The sequence below is a fragment of the Condylostylus longicornis genome, unplaced genomic scaffold (genome assembly GCF_029603195.1).
Source record: "Condylostylus longicornis isolate FDR11 unplaced genomic scaffold, ASM2960319v2 ptg000017l, whole genome shotgun sequence".
NCBI classification, from domain to species: Eukaryota; Metazoa; Arthropoda; class Insecta; order Diptera; family Dolichopodidae; genus Condylostylus; species Condylostylus longicornis.
The window spans coordinates 3,641,971-3,662,111 of NW_026577986.1; the positions used below are offsets into that span (position 1 = coordinate 3,641,971).

General features: G+C 25.0%; 1 protein-coding gene across 5 annotated transcripts in view; it reads left to right on the forward strand.

Annotated features, from left to right (window-relative positions):
* The window catches only part of LOC129606053 (inactive dipeptidyl peptidase 10), a 178,137-nt gene that overhangs the window by 149,293 nt on the left and 8,703 nt on the right, over positions 1–20,141 (forward strand). For all 5 annotated transcript variants that reach the window (XM_055516111.1, XM_055516113.1, XM_055516112.1 and 2 more), the window contains 5 exons: positions 6,798–6,911; positions 7,533–7,656; positions 16,690–16,804; positions 16,900–17,014; positions 17,089–18,116. In XM_055516111.1, the coding sequence (XP_055372086.1) occupies positions 6,798–6,911; positions 7,533–7,656; positions 16,690–16,804; positions 16,900–17,014; positions 17,089–18,116 (1,496 nt within the window). The remainder of the gene's footprint in view (positions 1–6,797; positions 6,912–7,532; positions 7,657–16,689; positions 16,805–16,899; positions 17,015–17,088; positions 18,117–20,141) is intronic.

A 20,141-nucleotide genomic window follows, 5' to 3' on the forward strand; every position in this document is an offset into this window, starting at 1 on the left:
AAGTTGTATGAAAAATTTTATTTAGAACCCACTTAATTTAATGTGTAACACATTAATAAATTAATTAAAGAATTCATTTTTCTCGCAAAACCTTGAATAACAAATTATTCAGCTTGTGAATTTCTATGAGTAATCCATTTGAATTATTTTGATGCACATTTTAAAGAACGTTAAGATGGAAAGCTATCATATACAAGTATTGCTCATATGTTGATATAAAAACAATTTTATACAATTTCCGTTCAAAATTTTATTTTAAAATATTTTAAAATTAAAGAGCTTCCGGGAAATAATAACATTGTTAAAATGTTCTATTCATGTCTATATACATACCTAATGTGCAGAAATTTAATTCAGGTACACGAGTATGTGATTCTAAAGAAATTGAATTTTCACAAAATTTTCAATGTTTTTTTTTTTTGTTCCCAGACATTCGTAATTTTCTTTTGAAATTAAAATGTTATTTTTAAAATTTCAAAATTTAATTATATATGTGGTTCTTTTGAAATAAATACAAAAAAATGTGGTTCTTTATTTAAAATTGTAAGCAAAAAGTCAACTTACATAATATATACATACAATCATATGTAATAGAGGTTAAAGGTATACATATTATGCTTACATTTATTCTTCTACTAAACAATAATAATGTTACCTAGGTAGTTGTGTGCTAGCATTAAATTACCGTCCCATATTGTAGAACATTTTATCGTAATGTAAAGCACTTTATATTCTACAAAATACAATTAGTAAAACACCAAGAACATAATGTAAGAACTACATACATATAAATTTGTATAGAAATGTATACGAGTATGTGCAGAAATTGTACAAAAAAGCATATTATATAAAAGAATTAGGCATCCATAAAAATCACATCTTGCATTATAATTTCATTATTTCCTCTTAGACAATTTGCAACATTTTAAATGAGAATTTTCATACTATTTAAAAAAATAAGAGAAAAAAATTTTATTTTTTCAAAGTATAGGGTCTTGATCTATTGAAAATTTTATAAAAATTAAGGTTCAACTGTTGACTAAAATTGTTTAAATGTCGTTGATTTAGTACTCCCAAATTTTCTTAGTAAAACACACCAAACCAAAGAAATTTTACCTAAGTTTTGATTGTGTATACAGTCAGGGATGGATCTATCATTTATGCAAAGTAAGCATTTGCAATGGGCACCAGTTAGCAGAGGTGCCATTAAATTAAAAAAAAAACCTAAATTTTGAAAAATTAAAATTTTTTCCAATTTATTTTATTATGTGTTTTACAAAAATTTTTTTCTTTCTATTTACAACCAAACTAACTTGATACCATATCTCTGCATACAAAACATTGCAAAACAAAAAGCTGAACTTTTAATTCTAAGCGTCAATTCTATGAATAATCTTGCATTCAGCATCATAAAATTACAAAAATTTGTTGCTTATTTTTCATTTTTTTTAAAGTGAGGCCGCATTTTTTAGGGCCCGAATAGGGTACTGGAACTGGGCCTGTTTACATTACTTTATTAGTAATAACATAATTTGCTCAAATTAATTGAATCGCATTATTATAAGGTGACTTTTCATTTAAAATGAAATATTGCAAATTGAAACCTTTGCATTTAGAAGAACTTAAAAATGTGCCAAAATAACAATGTGTCACTTTATGTATATTTATTTTTTCCTACAACTATATAATTTCCTAGAGCTCGAACTATTTACGTTATCATTTCTGAAGAAACCAAAAGAGTCGAGAGATCGTAAATGGTCATATTCGCGCTACTTTCAAAATAAAAATAAACTACTCAATTTGTTCCGCAATAACCCTATTGCTATTGAGTTAAAAATTGAAAATTTTAATGGAAAAATTATTATTTATAAAAACTTTTCAAATGTATTACAATAATGAATGTGTCCAGCAATCATAATGGACAGAAAAAATTTAATTAAAAAGTTGCATTTTTCCATTAAAATTAAATTTATAATTGGTTTTCTTCTGGAATCTTTTCAATTCTATCACATTTAGATAGAATACCATTCTATTTATAATTTCTATGATTTTTAAGTGACCTTAAATTTTTGAGTAAATATAATGTCTATGAACTTGAGTTCCTTTAATACAAATTTACGTTTTAATTAATAATTATTTAATTTTGTACATTATTAAAATAAATTGCTCTTTTGATTCATTGAATTGCAATTTTTAATGCACCAATCCAAAATATCACTTCGAACTCATTATTTTTTTTAATTAACTACTCTTTAACTATTTTCATACTAAATATTTAATAAAAGCTAATTTCAATTGTTAAAAGTAAATTCAATTTTCTATTGATGAATGTATAAAATTTAATTGATTTTCAATTTAAATGCTTTTAAAAATTAAAAGATGTTAAATAGAACAGTGCCGGTCACCTGTTATTATTACAATAGGACAAAATTAACCACATGATTTGTAAGAGCAGCAACAAAATATTGCGTTAATTCTAAATTACGAAAATTTCTTGATTTTCATTAATTTTAATATTCAGATCCGGATTTTACATAGGGAAAATTGTTTTAGAAAAAAATCCTGTACCAATACTAACCTTCACTAATTAACAAAACAATCATCTTCTGTAACACAATTTGCTATAACTAACATTAAAACATGACCTTCGAATTACTGTTTTACTTCCAGAATTAAGAAACATGAGTTTATGTTCTCTTTTTGTATTGTTGTATTAGTAATTTCCTTTCAAATTTTTTTGAACAATTAACAATAATGCTTAATCTTGTGTCGTGTATGATAGTGACATGCAAAACAATAATCTTCATGTTATTCGATGCCTTTTTGATTTTTTTCAAAACCGAATGGGATTAACTTCTGCTAGCGAAGGGTAAACAGAAAACAAACTAAATCATTCATCTCCAGTCCTCCCCATTTTAGTCTCATTTACAATAAAGAAAAACATAGGAAAAGAAATAATGCTTTACAACAACATTCATTCTTCAAATCACTCGTGTTTTAAGAAAGCAATTGAAAAACTGAAAAAAGGAAATTTAAAACCACTATAATTATTATGATTTGTTGCCATCATCACTTCCATAATTTGTTGTAAAATAGTAGTATAAGTGCTTTACTAACATCATAAATCCTTTATTTCTTTTTCCATATAGCAAATTTAATGGACTTTAATGGATGCTTTATCAAACAATATCAAATAAATTTTATTGATACTTTATATTGAAAGAGAATAGGATGCAATTGGTTTTTTATTGATTCAATTGTTTACTCTTAACTTTTAAAATTATCGCAATATTATTTTTCTATTAGACGCTTTTAAAAGTTTTTCTTTTGTGTATCGTATAGCCGCCACAAAAAATCTTTTTGAAAAACATTGAGAATATTGATAAAATGAAAAATTAATTGCTCTTCTCTAAAGTAAAATTTTAAATGAAATTTATTTGTTTTCTTTTTATTTTGGATTTAATTTCTTTTTAAGTATGGTATTTAATTAAAAAATAAATTTACAATTGAATTTAATGGCGAAGGAAAAAAAAAACCATAAAGCTGCACATTTTTAACTAAAATACTTAAATAAGTCAATTTTAGTAAAACTAATTTAAAAGGTTTATGTAACCATCAAAAAAGTGAACAATTTGAAAGCTTTGCATAGCAGTGTATATAAATGATTCAAGCAAAGAATGAAGAGGAATTGCAAAATAATTTGTAGAAGAAAATAATATTACGTACCCAGCAATATAAGCCATATTTCAAGTATGTTGTGATTCTGATTTCTGAAGAATTTGTGTAATTTATATTTTTCGTTGTTTCGGTTAATAAGCAATGTTCAATTATGAGTCAGATAACTCACGTCCATTTACTCATTTTATGCATTATTCAAAAATGTAACAAGTAGGGCTTGCCTAAAATTTCCTTTTATTGTAGAGAAAAGAATTACGACTTGAACCTTAATTATCTTCGATTTAATCAACACGTTGAGTATGCCAACAACATTAAAGCTAACAATTTAATTTAGACGCAAATATATTCGAAGCTTGTGATTTGTTGTAGTTGTCACATAAATCTTAAACTATTTGAATGTTTCTTTTAAAGCTGACACAATCATATTTGCCGTTTTTTGGCTTTAGCTTGTTATAAATCAGAAGCAAAATACCAAACCATTAATTTACCGATTAAAAACAAAATTTGTACTTACCAAAATAATATAATATAGATAAAATTCTAATATATTCCAATTTAGATATTTGTTACCAATTTATAAGAATTTTCCAAGTTTTTCAAATATTGTCGACGCACTTCTTACAAAATAATTTGAATTTTACACTTAACATTAGCAAAACAAATCTGTTTCCAAGAATTCCTTTTCTATTGTCATTATTATTACTATAATTTATTGAAAATCACAATATAATTCTCAAGGATCTCAACTACATATGTATACGATTCTAATCCAAATCTATTATCATAAACTAGAATTTATTCCTTTCCAATACCACGTAAATGTTTAAATAAAAGTAATGGATTTGCAAATTTTATTATGTAAATTGAAGTTTCCTTTAATTATAATTCTTAATATTTTGTGCAAATCATCCTGTATAAAATTTTTTTTTGTACTCGCATACAACAAGTTAGAAATCCTTTAATATTACAATCCTTGTATCATTCTAGTTTTATTTTTTTTTTTTATTTCCTGCTCTATATAAAGTTATATTAGTGAAATAAAGCGAAAATGCCTATTATCCTTATACAATCACATTTACTAAAATAATACATTATGGAAAAAAAACAAACTTTAATCTCCATATGTATGTTATGTCCTTTTTGTTTCCTACTTAAAATTCAAAGTAGGAAATTAGAATATTACAATTCTCATTTAAGTTATACTATTATAATAGTATAATATAATATAACACATTATGTTTTCCCGTACATTTAAATGTATGTATTTTTACAAGGTGCTCATTTAAAGCAAATTTATAGTAGAAATCAGGAGAAATATTAAAATTCTTTTAGGCAAAGGAATGTATGTACAGAACAGTCATTGTCAATAATTGTCATTCAATTATTTCTTGATATTCAGGAGATTAAATTAAGACGTTTATAGAACGTTAAACTAGATTTATTTACCACATTTCTAATTCAATTAAGTTCAAAAGTCTTGAGAATCGATTAGATTAGAATTTACGTTCGCATATTGCAAAAATATCGAATAAAACAATCATAGAAGCCTACTCAATGTGTCCTCTTCTTTATTTTTCACAGCAACCTTTCCAAAGAGCTTATTCGGGATGTTAGTCGCTATATACACCAGTTAGAACGGATACCCTTAAATCTATAGTAGCAATAAAATTTAATTAGAAACGCATTCTACCATAGATTTCAAAGAATTTCAATTTTAATTGTTAACAAACACGGCCAAAGCCTAATAGTAATGAAGTAATCTCAACACTTTTGTAATATTTACGGTTTCCTCACTAATCTTATATTTTCTACTATTATTTTCAGCAAATCTTTCCTTCAAAAATTTTTATATAATTAAATAGTAATATAATAACAAATAATATTAAAGAGGCTTCTAGTGATTCTATTTTCCTATACATTGAAATAATTTTGACGATCATAGTTTGGCTAAATCTCTCAATGATCAAGCATTTTTCGTATCAACTTGTATGAAATATTTACTCTGTTTGAGAACAATGTTTTTTTTTGTTAAATTCTCTAGGAAAAACCCAAATATTTACCTAATGTCTTTACTATTATCATTACAATATTCAAAAGTCCTTTTTAGGTAAATTGTTTTTTCGTTCAAAGATTTTCAAAAGAACTTTGCAAAAACCCTTTCTGGCAAATATGTCTGTGTGGAACATTTATTTTTGTTCTCTGTTGCTTCTTGTAAACTTTTATTTTTTTATAAATAATGTTGGAAATTGTTTCTTTTTTTTTAACAACAATTTTAATAGTGTGTACTAATAGGTTCAGTATAAACAAAAATTAATAAATAAGGATTTATGACTTTTAGAGTTCTTTCTTTTTTTTTGAAAAGACATATTAAAAATTCCAAGAATGTAGTCTTTCTATAAAGAAATTCGAGATTGAAAATTGAGTTTAAAATTTATATTACAAATTGAATCAATAATTTCAATATCGATAGTGTTAAGTAAACTGAAATAATCAAAAATTATAAATGTAGTATGAAATTATTTTCCTCTTGTACAGCAATTTAATTTCGCAAAAGACTTGTATACATTACAAGAATAGGGAGGTTAGCATAGTGAATTTCAAAATTTTAACATTAATACATAATAAATATGTACTATTAAATTATATTACAAAGAGCAGTAGATCATTAAGCTTCAATAATTCCAAATAATTTTTTAAATTTAGGATTCATATGGTCCGATTATAATATCTCTATAATCGGATCACATCCATAATTTTGTTCAAATTTTAAAGGACATATGTGCATATATAAAAATCTATTTTTCTAGTTTTGGTTAGATCTGGACCAATAATTTAGACTAGACCGACAGGAAATGCTATAGTTCACGTTAACAAATATCAGTTGTCCATACGATTGAGTATACACTACAATTATTAAATAACGTCATACTCAAATATTAATAATCATATGGACTTTATAAGGTTTCGACAAACTCTTTAGGTTAAATTTTTATCTAATTTCCTAGTATCTTAATTTCCATTCAAGACGATGTCAGTGTCGTTATTTATAAAAATTAAATTATTTTCTAAAATATTGTGTTTTTCTTAATAATAACAATTAAAAAATTTTCGTTTTTCAGATATCCAAAACCTGGCACACAAAATCCAGAAGTAACATTGAAAGTAGCTGACTTAGCAAATCCGAAGAATATTGTTACAAAGCATGTTCGTCCACCATTATCATTAAAGGATGTGTAAGTTTTTATTTCTTTTTTATTGTCTTAATTGATTAATTCCATAAATTTTAACATTCATTAATAACATAGTTAAATTTTCTATTATCGTATTGGTTTCAATTTATTTATGGTTTACGAGAATAATTCGTATTTGAAATAAAAAGCCACGTTTTTAAAACATATTTTTAATTCACAAGCTAAAAATTATACTAAATTTCCAAAGAAAATATTGTCATATTTATTTCAAAACGCGCGCAAATACTATTATGGTTGTAATACTGTAAAAATAAATTTCTATTTATTCAATAGTCCTGATTTAATTGACATTACTCAACGTAGCCCCATAAAATTTGTTCTTCAAATCATCAAAAACTTCTACTACATTCGGGACAATTAAATCAATAGGGATTTAATTCTTTGAGTGTCTATTCTTGTGATTAATTGATCATAATAAATTTCAAGTGTTCTCGTAAAAAAACAAAATCAACGACACCTTTTTCTCTATCACCTTTTGTTTTTTTGCATAATATCATTGTAGTTAAATCAAAAATACGATCCTGTCTAGACATTTTGTATTACTTTTGTAAATATTTTTAATTATTTATCATTTTGTTTTGGTTTTATTAAATATAATTTCAGGGATCATTATTTTACGAGTGCCAGTTGGATAAGTCAAACAGAAATTTGTATAATTTGGTTGAATCGTGCACAAAATATGTCAATAATTTCATTATGTAAAAGCCCTCTATTCCATTGTATTGAGGTAAGTAAAAGAACTTTTTATATTTTTAATAAATTAGACAAATAATATATAAGGACAGGCGGTTAAAAAATTTATTGAAGAAATTAATAAAAAAATAGAGAATTAGTCTTTTAGAACTTTAATAAAAATTCAGTTTTTGAAATTACCATACGTTTTGCTTTTACGCCCAAGCTGTGAACATCGGTAGGATCACGAAACAACACAACAAGCCTATATGAAAATAATTTTCTAGGTTTTCGAAAAAAATCATAACAAAATGTTTCCTAAATTCTTGCAATTTCTAAACTAGTCGAATTTCATGCCTCTTTAAAATGTCTTAGTTGAAAGATATGAATATTTTGGACATTAAGCAGCTCAGTTTTTTCTAGCAAATGTTTAAAATTTAAAAACATGTCTTAATTAACAATAATTGCATTAAATTGAATTTCACAAATTAATTACCAGAAGTGTTTACTAAATTTAAAATACAAGAATTAAATTTTTCATTTCAATTCAAATTTGTACTAAATTGTGAAGTCCTAATTAAAATAACAATAATTTACAACAATAAATTGCACCCTCATATAGTTATTTTTAGTATACATAAATATAGGGGACCAAAATTACTCATATACTCGTATTCAGAAAATATTTATATATTTGCACATAATTCTATTTATGTAGAGAAATCTGACCACTGATCTGTAAAATGTAAACCATTTTAATGTGGTTTTCTTTAAAAAAAATTTTTTTAGTTTATAAACTTATTTTTATATCAGAAGGTAAAAAATATTTTTATAGGTTTCTTTTGTGGTTTTTATGTGGTAATGTTCTGGTTTTTAAATATATACAAAATAATATTTTAAGGATTTTATTTTTATTATATTTTACAAGTTTCAATAATACTGAGAAAAGACAAACTTTAATACAAAAAAATATTAAAATTTGTGGGGTTTCCATAAAGAATACATAAATTTCTTTTAAGTTAAAAATATTAAAAATATTAAATTTATATAAGAAGCATATGTAATAGAAAGCTACGCAAATAAGGATATTATTAAATTTTTTAAATTATAAACGAAGGTGAAATTGCATACTTTTAGGGACGTCATGTAATTTTTTAATTTTTCTCGAATACACTAGCAAATGCAATTATATTAGTAAAAAACTCTAAGTGTTTCGACTTGCTGACATTTAGGAGACATTTATTACTTTAAATTTTCAATAAAATTTCAATCATTTAACTGTGCCTTTAATTTAATAGGGCCTTATACCAAGTAAAAAAAAATTTTATTTAAAATAATAATTTGAGTTATCAACTAGTCACTAGTGTACAATGAATTTTATTTTGCAATGAGAATATTTCAAGGTTTGTATTGAAACTAAAACTGATTTGAATCAGAAAAGATGTAGAATTTTAGCAAATTTAAAACCTTTAATCAAATGAAAAATTGAAGTTTGAAATCATCCGCGCTTAATAGTTTTTTATTTCATTTAATAATAAATTATCTTGGAATCTTGTGTAATATTGATAAATTTATTAATAAAATAAAATAAATATTTCATGAATTTCCTCTGAATTTATCAGAGTGCAAATTATTTAATTTTGTTTAACCTGTACTTTAATCATTGCTTCATATTTCATAATAGTAATATAAAATACAGAGAATTTGGTATAACTTTTATTTCAAGCCTTATTTTAGTACCTTTACAACTATTTGATGTTCGTCTTTTTCATGAATGAGTGTGACATATAAAACGGAAAATGAGCAAGCAAAAATTCAGTGAAATTTTCCAAACAAAAATCGCCTATATACAAATAAATTGACAAAAACTCCATTTTTTAAAAGCTAAATTGCATAAAATCTTAATAAAACTGAATTTTCAGAACAGACACATTTATTATTTTAAAATTTATTTCATATCACTTTATTGTAAGTCATTCAATTTTCAAAATTAATCGATTTTAATTTTCATTTAGAATCCTAGTGGTTACACAAAAAATTGGTACTATAAACAGGGATATCATAAATACATCGATTTTCAAAATATTTTCTACTCTCTGCTCAAATACAACGAATTAATGAGAAATTATATTTCTTCTTATATACCATGTTCTATATAACCAATAATAGAGGTTCTAACCCTATCATTCAGTAGCATTATCAAAAATGAAATTTCATTATAACAAAAGAAAAAAAAATTTAATAGATTTTCTTCCAAAAGAAGATATCCTTAAAATATTTTTCCTTGATCTATTTTTTGCTATAAATTACAATCAAATATCATTTTTCTTCTCAAGAAACCAATATTGATACAAAAGAGCTATTTTCGTATTTTCGGTTATAAATCACACAAATTTTTTGAATTGAAAACTGTTTTCCTTTTTTTTTCATTTTTCTTAAAATAAATAAGTAGATGTATATATATTAAACACACACACATTTTGGCAATCGCCTATATATATGCAATGAATTTACAAAGAAAATTCTTTAATATAAATTTGATTTTACAAGAAATTGACACGTGCGTTTCTGCTACAGCTAGTTGCGTTAAAAATCAATTCATGCTGCTTATTACTTGTATTATTATTTTTTTGAGTGCCATGATGAATATTATTGTTGAAAAAGATGAATACAAGCAAATATAAATAAGTTTTTGCCAAACAAAGGATAAATTATTTATTTTTCCTTCTTAATTTATCACTTTATTGAGAGGAAAAACTCACATAAAATAAGGAGTGTTCCCTGTCTTTTAAACGATTCCCTTAAAACGTGCTTGCATAAATAAAAATTGGGTCGATTATATAAATTAGTTGTAAAAGAGCACATTTGCCTTCAAGAAATTAAATCTAAACTTGTATATAATTTTAAGCCTTAATATTAAAAATCAATTTCAATAAAATTAAGTTTCTTATTGCTAATATAATATTGCATAGGTTTAGGAGAAAAATTTAGCGATGTAATTTTATATAAATTATGTATTCAAATTATGTATTTAAAATTTATTTCGATAATAGCCAAACTATAAGAAGTACAAGAGTACTCCAACATAGCGTTATTTAATCATTGACAATCGCCTATATATATGCAATGCTTATTTATTATTATTTAACAATTGATCATTAAACTAATCATTAAAAAAAACTTATAACTTAACCTATGATAACTTTACAAATTTGGTTACGTCCCTAAAAGTATGCATCCGCCAAATTTTAAAAATACTTATTGCTAAAACACAGTAACTTTTTAAAAATTTGCAATTTAACGACTCTAAAGAGCTACAACTTTTTGAAAAGGAGTATAGGTGATCAGTTTGTGCTAGAGCTTTGTTTTGGTGAAAGAGTGAATTTTTCCAAATCTTGCACCATTTAAATTATACATTAAATGAAAGATTGTGAGAAACAGCGAAACTTGGATAGAATTTACTAACAATCTCCTTCAGAATTGATTGAGAAACGGGAATATTTTGACAATTACTTTAATATTCTTTAAAGTTTGACAATAATTGTAGGCAACACTAACGTATTTCAAGTGAAACCGTAAACTTATGACACAAAATCTCCTCTAGGCTGTAATATTTAAAGGCAGGAGCTTGAAGAAAAAATTCATGTACTTCAGAATAATAAGTATATTTATAAAAAAAAAAAACTTTTTATAAAGGATACAAACATTTTAATGAATATAGGTCCGAAAAATATTTTCAGACCCCTCTTCAACAATGTAAACAACAAAAGATAACCATTCGGAAAAAATTTAATTCATTTTTTTTTTGCTTTTGATTTGGGATGGCAGGCAGAATTTTGTACCAGCAGCTCTCCATTGTTATTATTTTTCTTCCTTTAAATCTCATAAATTATTAAAATGAAAATCTTAATTTAATATTCTTAATCTATTTTTAAACAATATATCATTACCCTTTTTAATATATACAAAATTACACAATATCTACATTATGAACTAAGGTTAAGTTAAAATGTAAATTTCAAAAGGATGTACAAGGATGAAGGTATAGCTTAAATATATCAATTTCAGTTTTTTCTAGTGTGGTTGCTATAATTTGAAATTTAGATGTAAAATCTAAAATTATCCGTTTAACATAAGTATATTTATATAATGTTCATATTATACACTATAGATAAATTATAGTAAAGGATAATAATTGACATTACGTAACTGAAGGTCAAAATTTCACTAATTAATCAAATAAACTTAAGAATTTTTGTAAAAATTGAATTTTCGTGTTAAAAGAATTTTTGTGCAGAAAATGAGGAATGATTATAAAAAAAATTGGTACATCCGACCCTCATTATTGTTGAGAATCTCAACCTGCTATTAGTGTTAATAAAAAAAAATGTAAAAATTTTAATCAAATTAGCAGAATTTTGAGCCAAGCCTAATTTTTCTATATTTCATTTTTGACAATTTTACCATAAATTTGTTGTAGTTGGCAACTTTAAATCGATTCATTTACGTCAAAAAAAAAATGAAAAGGAAGTGGGCCTCTAGGCTTATTTTCTTTACAGGCAAAAAAAGTCATTTTTGTCTATCATCTATTTGATGTCGGCTATTGCTTTGGAAAACAACCTAAACAAATATTCTGCCGAAATATGAATCTCAAAATTGATTCTTTCGATTTGACCATCTAAAATAAAAAAAAAAAACAATAAAATTTACATAAAAATTTTCACCTGTTCTGTCTTTTTCTTTAAATTTGAAAACTATTGAAAGTATCCGTCAAGGTTTTTCTTAATTATAATTTGATATTTTTTTCACGAAACCAAACACTCATCTTACATCATTTAAAGATACTTAAAATTGATAAAATCCGATTTGCTTGCCAAATCATTTGTTAAAACGAAAAAATTATTTTATTTGGCAAAATTATCATTTCCAAATTAAATTCTCTAAAACCATTGTACGTTTGTATAACAATTATGTTCAGTATATTAAAACCATATTTTGTATATTGTATGAAAAATATTAATTATTGTGCAAAAAATTAGAAAATGTCACAGTCAGATATTGTTTTTTAAAAAATTATAACAATTTATATTTTTTAATTGCAAAACTATTTTGCAATAATTACAACAAAAAAAAACAGATAGTAATTACACAGCTAAATAAATCTGGCCTTGTCACGCAAGATGACAAAATTTTTTTAACATTATACCAATAACAGAAAATTGGAGCATATTTTTAAATTCAAAATAAATTGTTGGAAAATTTAATTGTTATGTAAATCTAAATTTTACGGAAATCCTTTAAAAACTAAATTTTATTTAATATTTACAAAATTAACATGTTGCCTTCTTAATATAAATATAAAAAGGATCTCAGAACAGTAGTTGGTAGTGATTTCATTTATTTGATTTAAGGTCATTATGATAATAGCATTATATCCCCGTTTCGACTACTCAAAATTCCCATATGAAATTTTATAATTACAATTCGTGCCTAATATGGAAAACTGAAATATTAAGTAATGGCAAAAATTTATTTGTTCATCAATTGTTATAAAAAAATCTTCAATTTTTTAAGGACTAATAACAAAAGAATTTAGGAATTTGGTTTTTAGATCGAATTTATTTTTACACTGAAGATGAGCATTAAAGTGTTTGGACCTTAAGTGGAAAAATGTTGTTTGATTGTGAAAATTTTTATCGTTTTTCATCAAATAGTACAAAATTTTCGATTTTCAATTAGCCAACACTGATTTCATTGCAATATGAAAGTAATTATATGTAGAATATTATTTGTTATTTATTATAGGTAATTAAAATAAATTAATAATTTTGAATAAATTACAAAATGTTTTCATTATTCTGTTGATATCTACAAACATATTTCCCCATATTTTGATTACAAATTAAATATTCTATATGTTATTTAGGGTTTTCTATCTCAAGGCTTAAATCTAAAATAAAATAAATTTGTGTGGCTGAAAATATATAAGGAGATGGGTAATTTATTTTTAAAAATTCTCATGTTCTGTTATTAATTTAATTATACATAAATAATACTTTGCTTACGAGATTTTCAATTTCCAAACGAGTTTTTTGGACAAAGAAATCCAATCTATTGAATTGAATTGTTTTTGATTTAGATCAGATTTCATAATGCCTAAGAGATATTACTTAGTAAGTTAGAATGATTTAGTTTTAGAAATTTGAAATTTTTAGATTAACACCTAATTAGGTAAAATCGGTATATTAAATTTTTTATAAAGAGAATCTTTAGTATTGTCACAACGTTTACATATCATCATCGCGTTAAATAATTTTATGACTAAATTGCTTCAGTACAGAAATCAAAACTTAACAATCATTTAGAATTTCATATAAACATTAAAAATCGGAATTAAAAGATGTACACACACAGAAACATTAAATTAATAGGTTTATTTTGTTTTGCTCATACACACATTTTCCTCCTGAATAAATTAATTCTCATGCACTAAGAATAAAGTTAGAAAATAGGAATAACCGCACACTTCAATTGTATGATGAAAAAATTTTTAAAACTGAAAAATTATTTCATGAAAAAATTAGTAGTGTGTCATTAACTTTGACTTTATACAGAAGTTAAGGCAGTCACAATATCATGATTGCATATTGCAAAGTGTACAAATGCAAAACAGATTGGAAAGCCAAATCGTTGATATTTATTTTACTTTTTCATAGACGAACAAGCAATATATTTGTGTATAAACAATTTAAGTAAAATTTAATCTTTAATTTTCCAAAATCTTAAGCCTTAAACATTGGAATATGATTTTGCCACAACAAATACGAGTTGTTCAGTTTTAAATTCAGTCCATTGTACCTCGGATAAATACAAATAATCCTTTAATCATGTTTTTCATAATATGTACCATAATCGAACGGCATAAAAAGAAAAAAAAGTCTGTTTCAAGCTTTTAGTTTGGTACAATATTATTTTGTTTATTGTAATATGCAAACAAAATTATAGCACATTATATGAAGGACTCAAGAAATTTCTATATAATAGCACAACTTTCAAATGACACGCTTTTATTTATTTAATATAAAATTCAAATGAAGAGGAAAATAGCAAATATTTAGTAAATTATTTATGTTAGAATAATTAGAGAAAATAAGTACACATTTTGAAAAATAATTTTGTTGTTTGCATTAAAATTTAATTTTAAATATGCAAATATAAAATTTTCTTTAAAGTTCATGGATTCTTTTCATTTCATTAAAATATTATAAGAAAATTATGTATCAGACTTCCTCTTTCAATGGAACAAAATATTTAAAAATAATTATTAATATTTTAAAATCGTTTTAATTATGTAGGTGTTTGAAATCGTACTGAAAACTTTTAAGTCGCTAACATGTTTTGCATTTTGAATATTTAGAATACAAGTTGCCAAATTAAGAACAAAGTGAAAACACTCATTAATCTTTTCAACAACAATATTTTCCGTTTTTTTAATGCTTTTAATGTAGCAGCTCTTATTATACTAGTGATAGTAATATTACACTAGTGACAGTAACACTGTTATACAACTTCAAAAATAATTTATTTATATCTGTAAAACTCCTAAAAATTAGGGTAACCAAATTCAAAATAAACTTGTCTAAGCATAAATAAATCAAGTATTTCTTTAGAAACTTTTAGTTTTTACCTAAATCACCAAGTTAATAATTATTATTCGTACAAGTATTGTAGAGCTCAAGCACTCCACTCCAAATCATGTTGAATACAGTTAAATTTAACGAAATGAAAATTTAGAAACTTTTCAATTGAATTTTCTTTAGTAGAATTAAAATTGAATTTTCAGCAAATTATTAATATTATTTGAATTTTAAATATTGTTGGAACTGAATATGTTTAATATTATGCTGAAATGTTTATTCTTTAACATAAAACTAAAAAGCACAGGCAACCAATGTCATTTGAAATAATTTTTTCTTGATCACACTCAAAAAATCTGTTCTGCCGTCCATTTGTCAGCAAATAGTTAAATATCACAATTATTACTGAAAATGAAATTTTAAAATTCATTTTTTATTTTGAAAAAACTCAGAAAATATTTGCATTTTTAAAGTCTAAATTTTCACTATTCATAAAATGAAAATTAATATTTCAAAAGTTGTAAGGGTAACAAAATATTCTTAATACAAGTTTCGAGCTCATGTATAACTTAAGTAAACTACTTCCCATATAATGGATTCAAGATTTGCACCTTTTGGTTCAAAAAAAAAATTCCAAAAATTCCAACACCTTCCAACTAAATCTTAAAATAAAGTTTATAATTATTTAAAGAATTCCACTAATAAATTTCAACTTCATATTTTCAAAAATATCTATAGACACCTTATCTATTTTATTGTACGGCAAAACCCTTTAAAACAAATTGCTTTTCCTACATACATAATTCGTATAGAAAAATGAAGGAAAGTTATGCAAAACTGAAATTTTCAGTTCCTTTTTCATACTTGGGAGAAAAAAGGACTCAAAAACTTTTACCATTAAATTTATTATTCTTTTTTTTTATGTTTGCTATAATTTTTCCTTATTCAAGTAAAATTTAAAATAATTTTGAAAATAAATATTATGAGCTTTGTTTCTTTTATTCCACAAAGAAGAGATTTTAAATTTTAGAAAACCATAAAAAAAATAATTTTCGGAAAAAGGATATTAAAACTAAACATTCTAAACATTTTTTAAATAATTGCATTGCAGAAAGGATACAAAAACCTAAAAAAAAAAATTCATCCTTTTATAAAAAGTTCCTTGAAATATTTGTGGTTTGAATTTTAAAATTTAACTTTCTTTTATGGTCACATTTATTTTAGAGTTATCAAAGTTAAAATAACAAATCACCTGTATATTCAAGCTTATATTTTATAAGTTGAGATAATAAAAAGTTTATTATAAGAGTAAGGTAATAATTTCTTTAAAATTATATCGTAATAATTCTAAAGAAGAATAATAAAGGATATTAATTTACTATACTTTTAAGCTCCCTCAGAGAGTTTTGTATTTAAATAAATCTTTTCTTGCATTTTATTTTTTATTACAGAATATTCGAATTAGTTCAGATAATCGAGGTTGGGTTGATACATTGTCTGTGCCATTTTTTGCTACAAATTCTTCATCTTATATAACAATATATCCTTGGAGAGATGGTGCAGCAGGTGCATATCTTGATTTTAAATATAAAATTTTATTATATAATTTAATAAAATTTAATGAACAATTTCTATTTTTAAAATTTTCTCAATCTTAAAAGGATATTTTAAACATTTGGTACATGTTCAAGTTATGGGAGGTAGAATATTACCATTAACACATGGTCGTCATGAGGTCAATAGAATATTACATTGGGATCAAATACATAATATTATGTAAGTTCAATTACAACACTTTTATTTACGATAATAATATAAAAACTGATTGCATATACATTAAAAAATTATAGTTATTTTCTTGGAACACCAGAAAGATTACCATCCCAACAGCATTTATATAGAGTATCAGCAATACCGCCAAGATTAGGACAACCAATGCCAGATCCACAATGTATGACATGTCCACCAATAAATAAAGGTGAAACAACAACAAAACCACCACCAAAATTAGTTACAGCTTGGGATGATGATTGGGAGGAACAAGAAGAAGAATTAGTAACATTACCACCACCTCCAACGCCACCAACACCACAACGTAAAAATAAAATAATTGATGATTTTGAATCAAAACCATGTTTATATCATACAGCAAGATTTCCACCAACAGCAAGTGCTGATTATATACTTATAGAATGTCTTGGACCAACAATACCAACTAGTGTTATTTATTCAATAGTAACAAAAAATGTTAGTATGTTCAGTCAAACATCATCATCATCATTATCATCATCGTCATCCGAATATTCAAATAATAATCATATTAATAATCAAATACCACCATTGGAATTATTAATGACTGTACAAAATAATACGAGACTGAAACAAAAAATTGCAAAAACAGCAATGCCACAAATACGTGCATTTCCAGTTATGATATCTGGTGGTTATCATGCACAAGTAAGATTATTTTTACCACCAGGTTTACGTGATGATGAAATAACTAGATATCCAGCAATATTACATGTATATTCTGGTCCAGGTACACAATTAGTTACAGATAATTGGCATGTAGATTGGAATACATATTTAGCTAGTTCAAAAGATTATATTGTGATACAAATTGATGGTCGTGGTTCTAGTGGACAAGGTTATCAATTATTACATGAAGTATATAGAAGACTTGGTACTGTAGAAGTTTCTGATCAAATTGAAGTTATGGAATATCTTAGGGATAATTTTGCATTTATTGATGGTCGTCGTATTGGTATATGGGGTTGGAGTTATGGTGGTTATGCAGCAGCATTAGCATTAGCTAGTACACAATCAATATTTCATTGTGGTGTTAGTGTATCACCAGTAACAAATTGGAGATTATATGGTAAGGACTATAATTATTATAAATTCTTTGTTTATATAGAATAACATTCAACCATCCTTTTAAGCTAAAACCTAGTTTCAAGACAATAAAAGACCCAATAAAAAAGTCAGCAACTTCTTGTTGAGTTTTCATGAAAAATATAAAGAAATATGCTTTTCGGGCTTATGCGTTATAATTTGAACATTATGTTCGCTTATATTACAATAGTATAACAGTTATTGCGGTAATTTTATTTAAAAAAAACGGAACCATATCATAGATGAATGCTATTAAGGATTAATATTTTTATTTTTAAATTCCTACTATATATGAAATTCAATTTTCTCATCCTTCTATGTCAAATATATTTTCTTCTCAAAAAAGGATAAAATATTTTCTTTGTTAATTTAATTTTTCAGTCACTTGAAAAATATTGATTTCATCGTTGCTATCTTAACCCGGCTTTATAAAATTGGGAAAAAATTATAACAAATACTTAAAAAAAATTTTCAGGAGGTCATTTAAAATACCCTACACCACATACAATATAAACTATAAAAGCAAACTTCCATATAAAATTGTTGAAATCAAATATCATTTTGTTGAGTCCTTCAGAAACATTAACGGCAATAACAGCTTGCGGTAAAGAACGTCATTAAATCCGTATCAGACAGCTTCTCTAAAAATTTTTGGTTTGTACTTAATAAAAAATATTCAATTATGTGAATTTAAAACAAAACAATATTTGAAATTCTATATAGAACTTTCAAAATAGAAAATTTAAATAACCTAGAATTTCGAGAGAATTTACTTCCAAAACTATTCGAAAGAATTAAGTCGGGAAATTATATAGCGGAGAACAACAAAAATATTCACAGAAAATTTCTTTACTTGCTTATAGGGTATTACACGAACATTATCAGAAGACCTTGAAAAGAAGCTTATATAAAAATAATAATAAACCTTTTTTCAAGCAATATTGATTTGATTCAAAGATATACGAGTACGGTGGTAGTATTGACGTACAGCATAGATGAAATTCAATAATTTTCTTTATTGTGATCAGAAAATTTTCTTTACAAATTTTTCTGATTTTTATTGAAAACAAAGTTGACCTTCGCAAATCAATTTATACTATGTGACGTCATAGAGATGTTAGCTAATATGGCACAAGAGACTTTTGTCTTAACATTTATCGAGAGAAAAACCAAAACAAACGTTTACAAAGAGAACTTAAACTGTCTTTGAAAACTTACACTTCTTTAATCATTCAAGAAATCAAATGTCAAATCAATGCCTTTAATATTTGAAAATCTCTAATCAAATGCGACTTGACTTGAATTTTTGTTACTTGACTTAAATCTTCATCTTTTTAGAATTCTGACACACGCCACATAGTACTTATAAAATGACTCTCAGAGGCCATTACAATCATTATTTTTCTTTACCAAATTCTAATAGCTCTTCAATTTTCATGTCATAAAAGTTCAATCAAATGAGAAGAAAAATAAAAAAAAAAAATCTGATGTGGTCAGCACATAACCGACCGCATTGTGCATTGTCTAGTTAAGTGAAAGTGTTACAGAATATTATAAAAATGTCTGTTTAATACTTCTTTGCAATTTTTAGGACATTAGTAAACTTATAGTTAACGTACCTAGAAAAATGTAAATTTGGCTCTTAAAAGAGTTTCACTTTGTGCCACCCGAATTCCCTGAAATGCTCGTCAGTTAGTTTCGGTAACAACCAGAACTCAAACATCAAATTTCAAGAAATTCTATCAATTAGTTCCGTAGATATGGTGAAAAATGTAAAATCGGCCCGCAGATCAGTTTTCGAGCCCTGATATTTCCAAAAAATTTATATGTTCATTGTTTTAATACGAGGAATTCATATATTAAATTTCAATGAAATCGGTTGATTATTTCTCTTTATATATGCAAAAATGTATATTTGGCCCGTAGTAAACGTCTAGTTGCTGACGCCTGATTTCTTCCAAAAGTTAGGAGGTTTTGGGGCCGGTCGAGCGAAGATTATATATGAAAT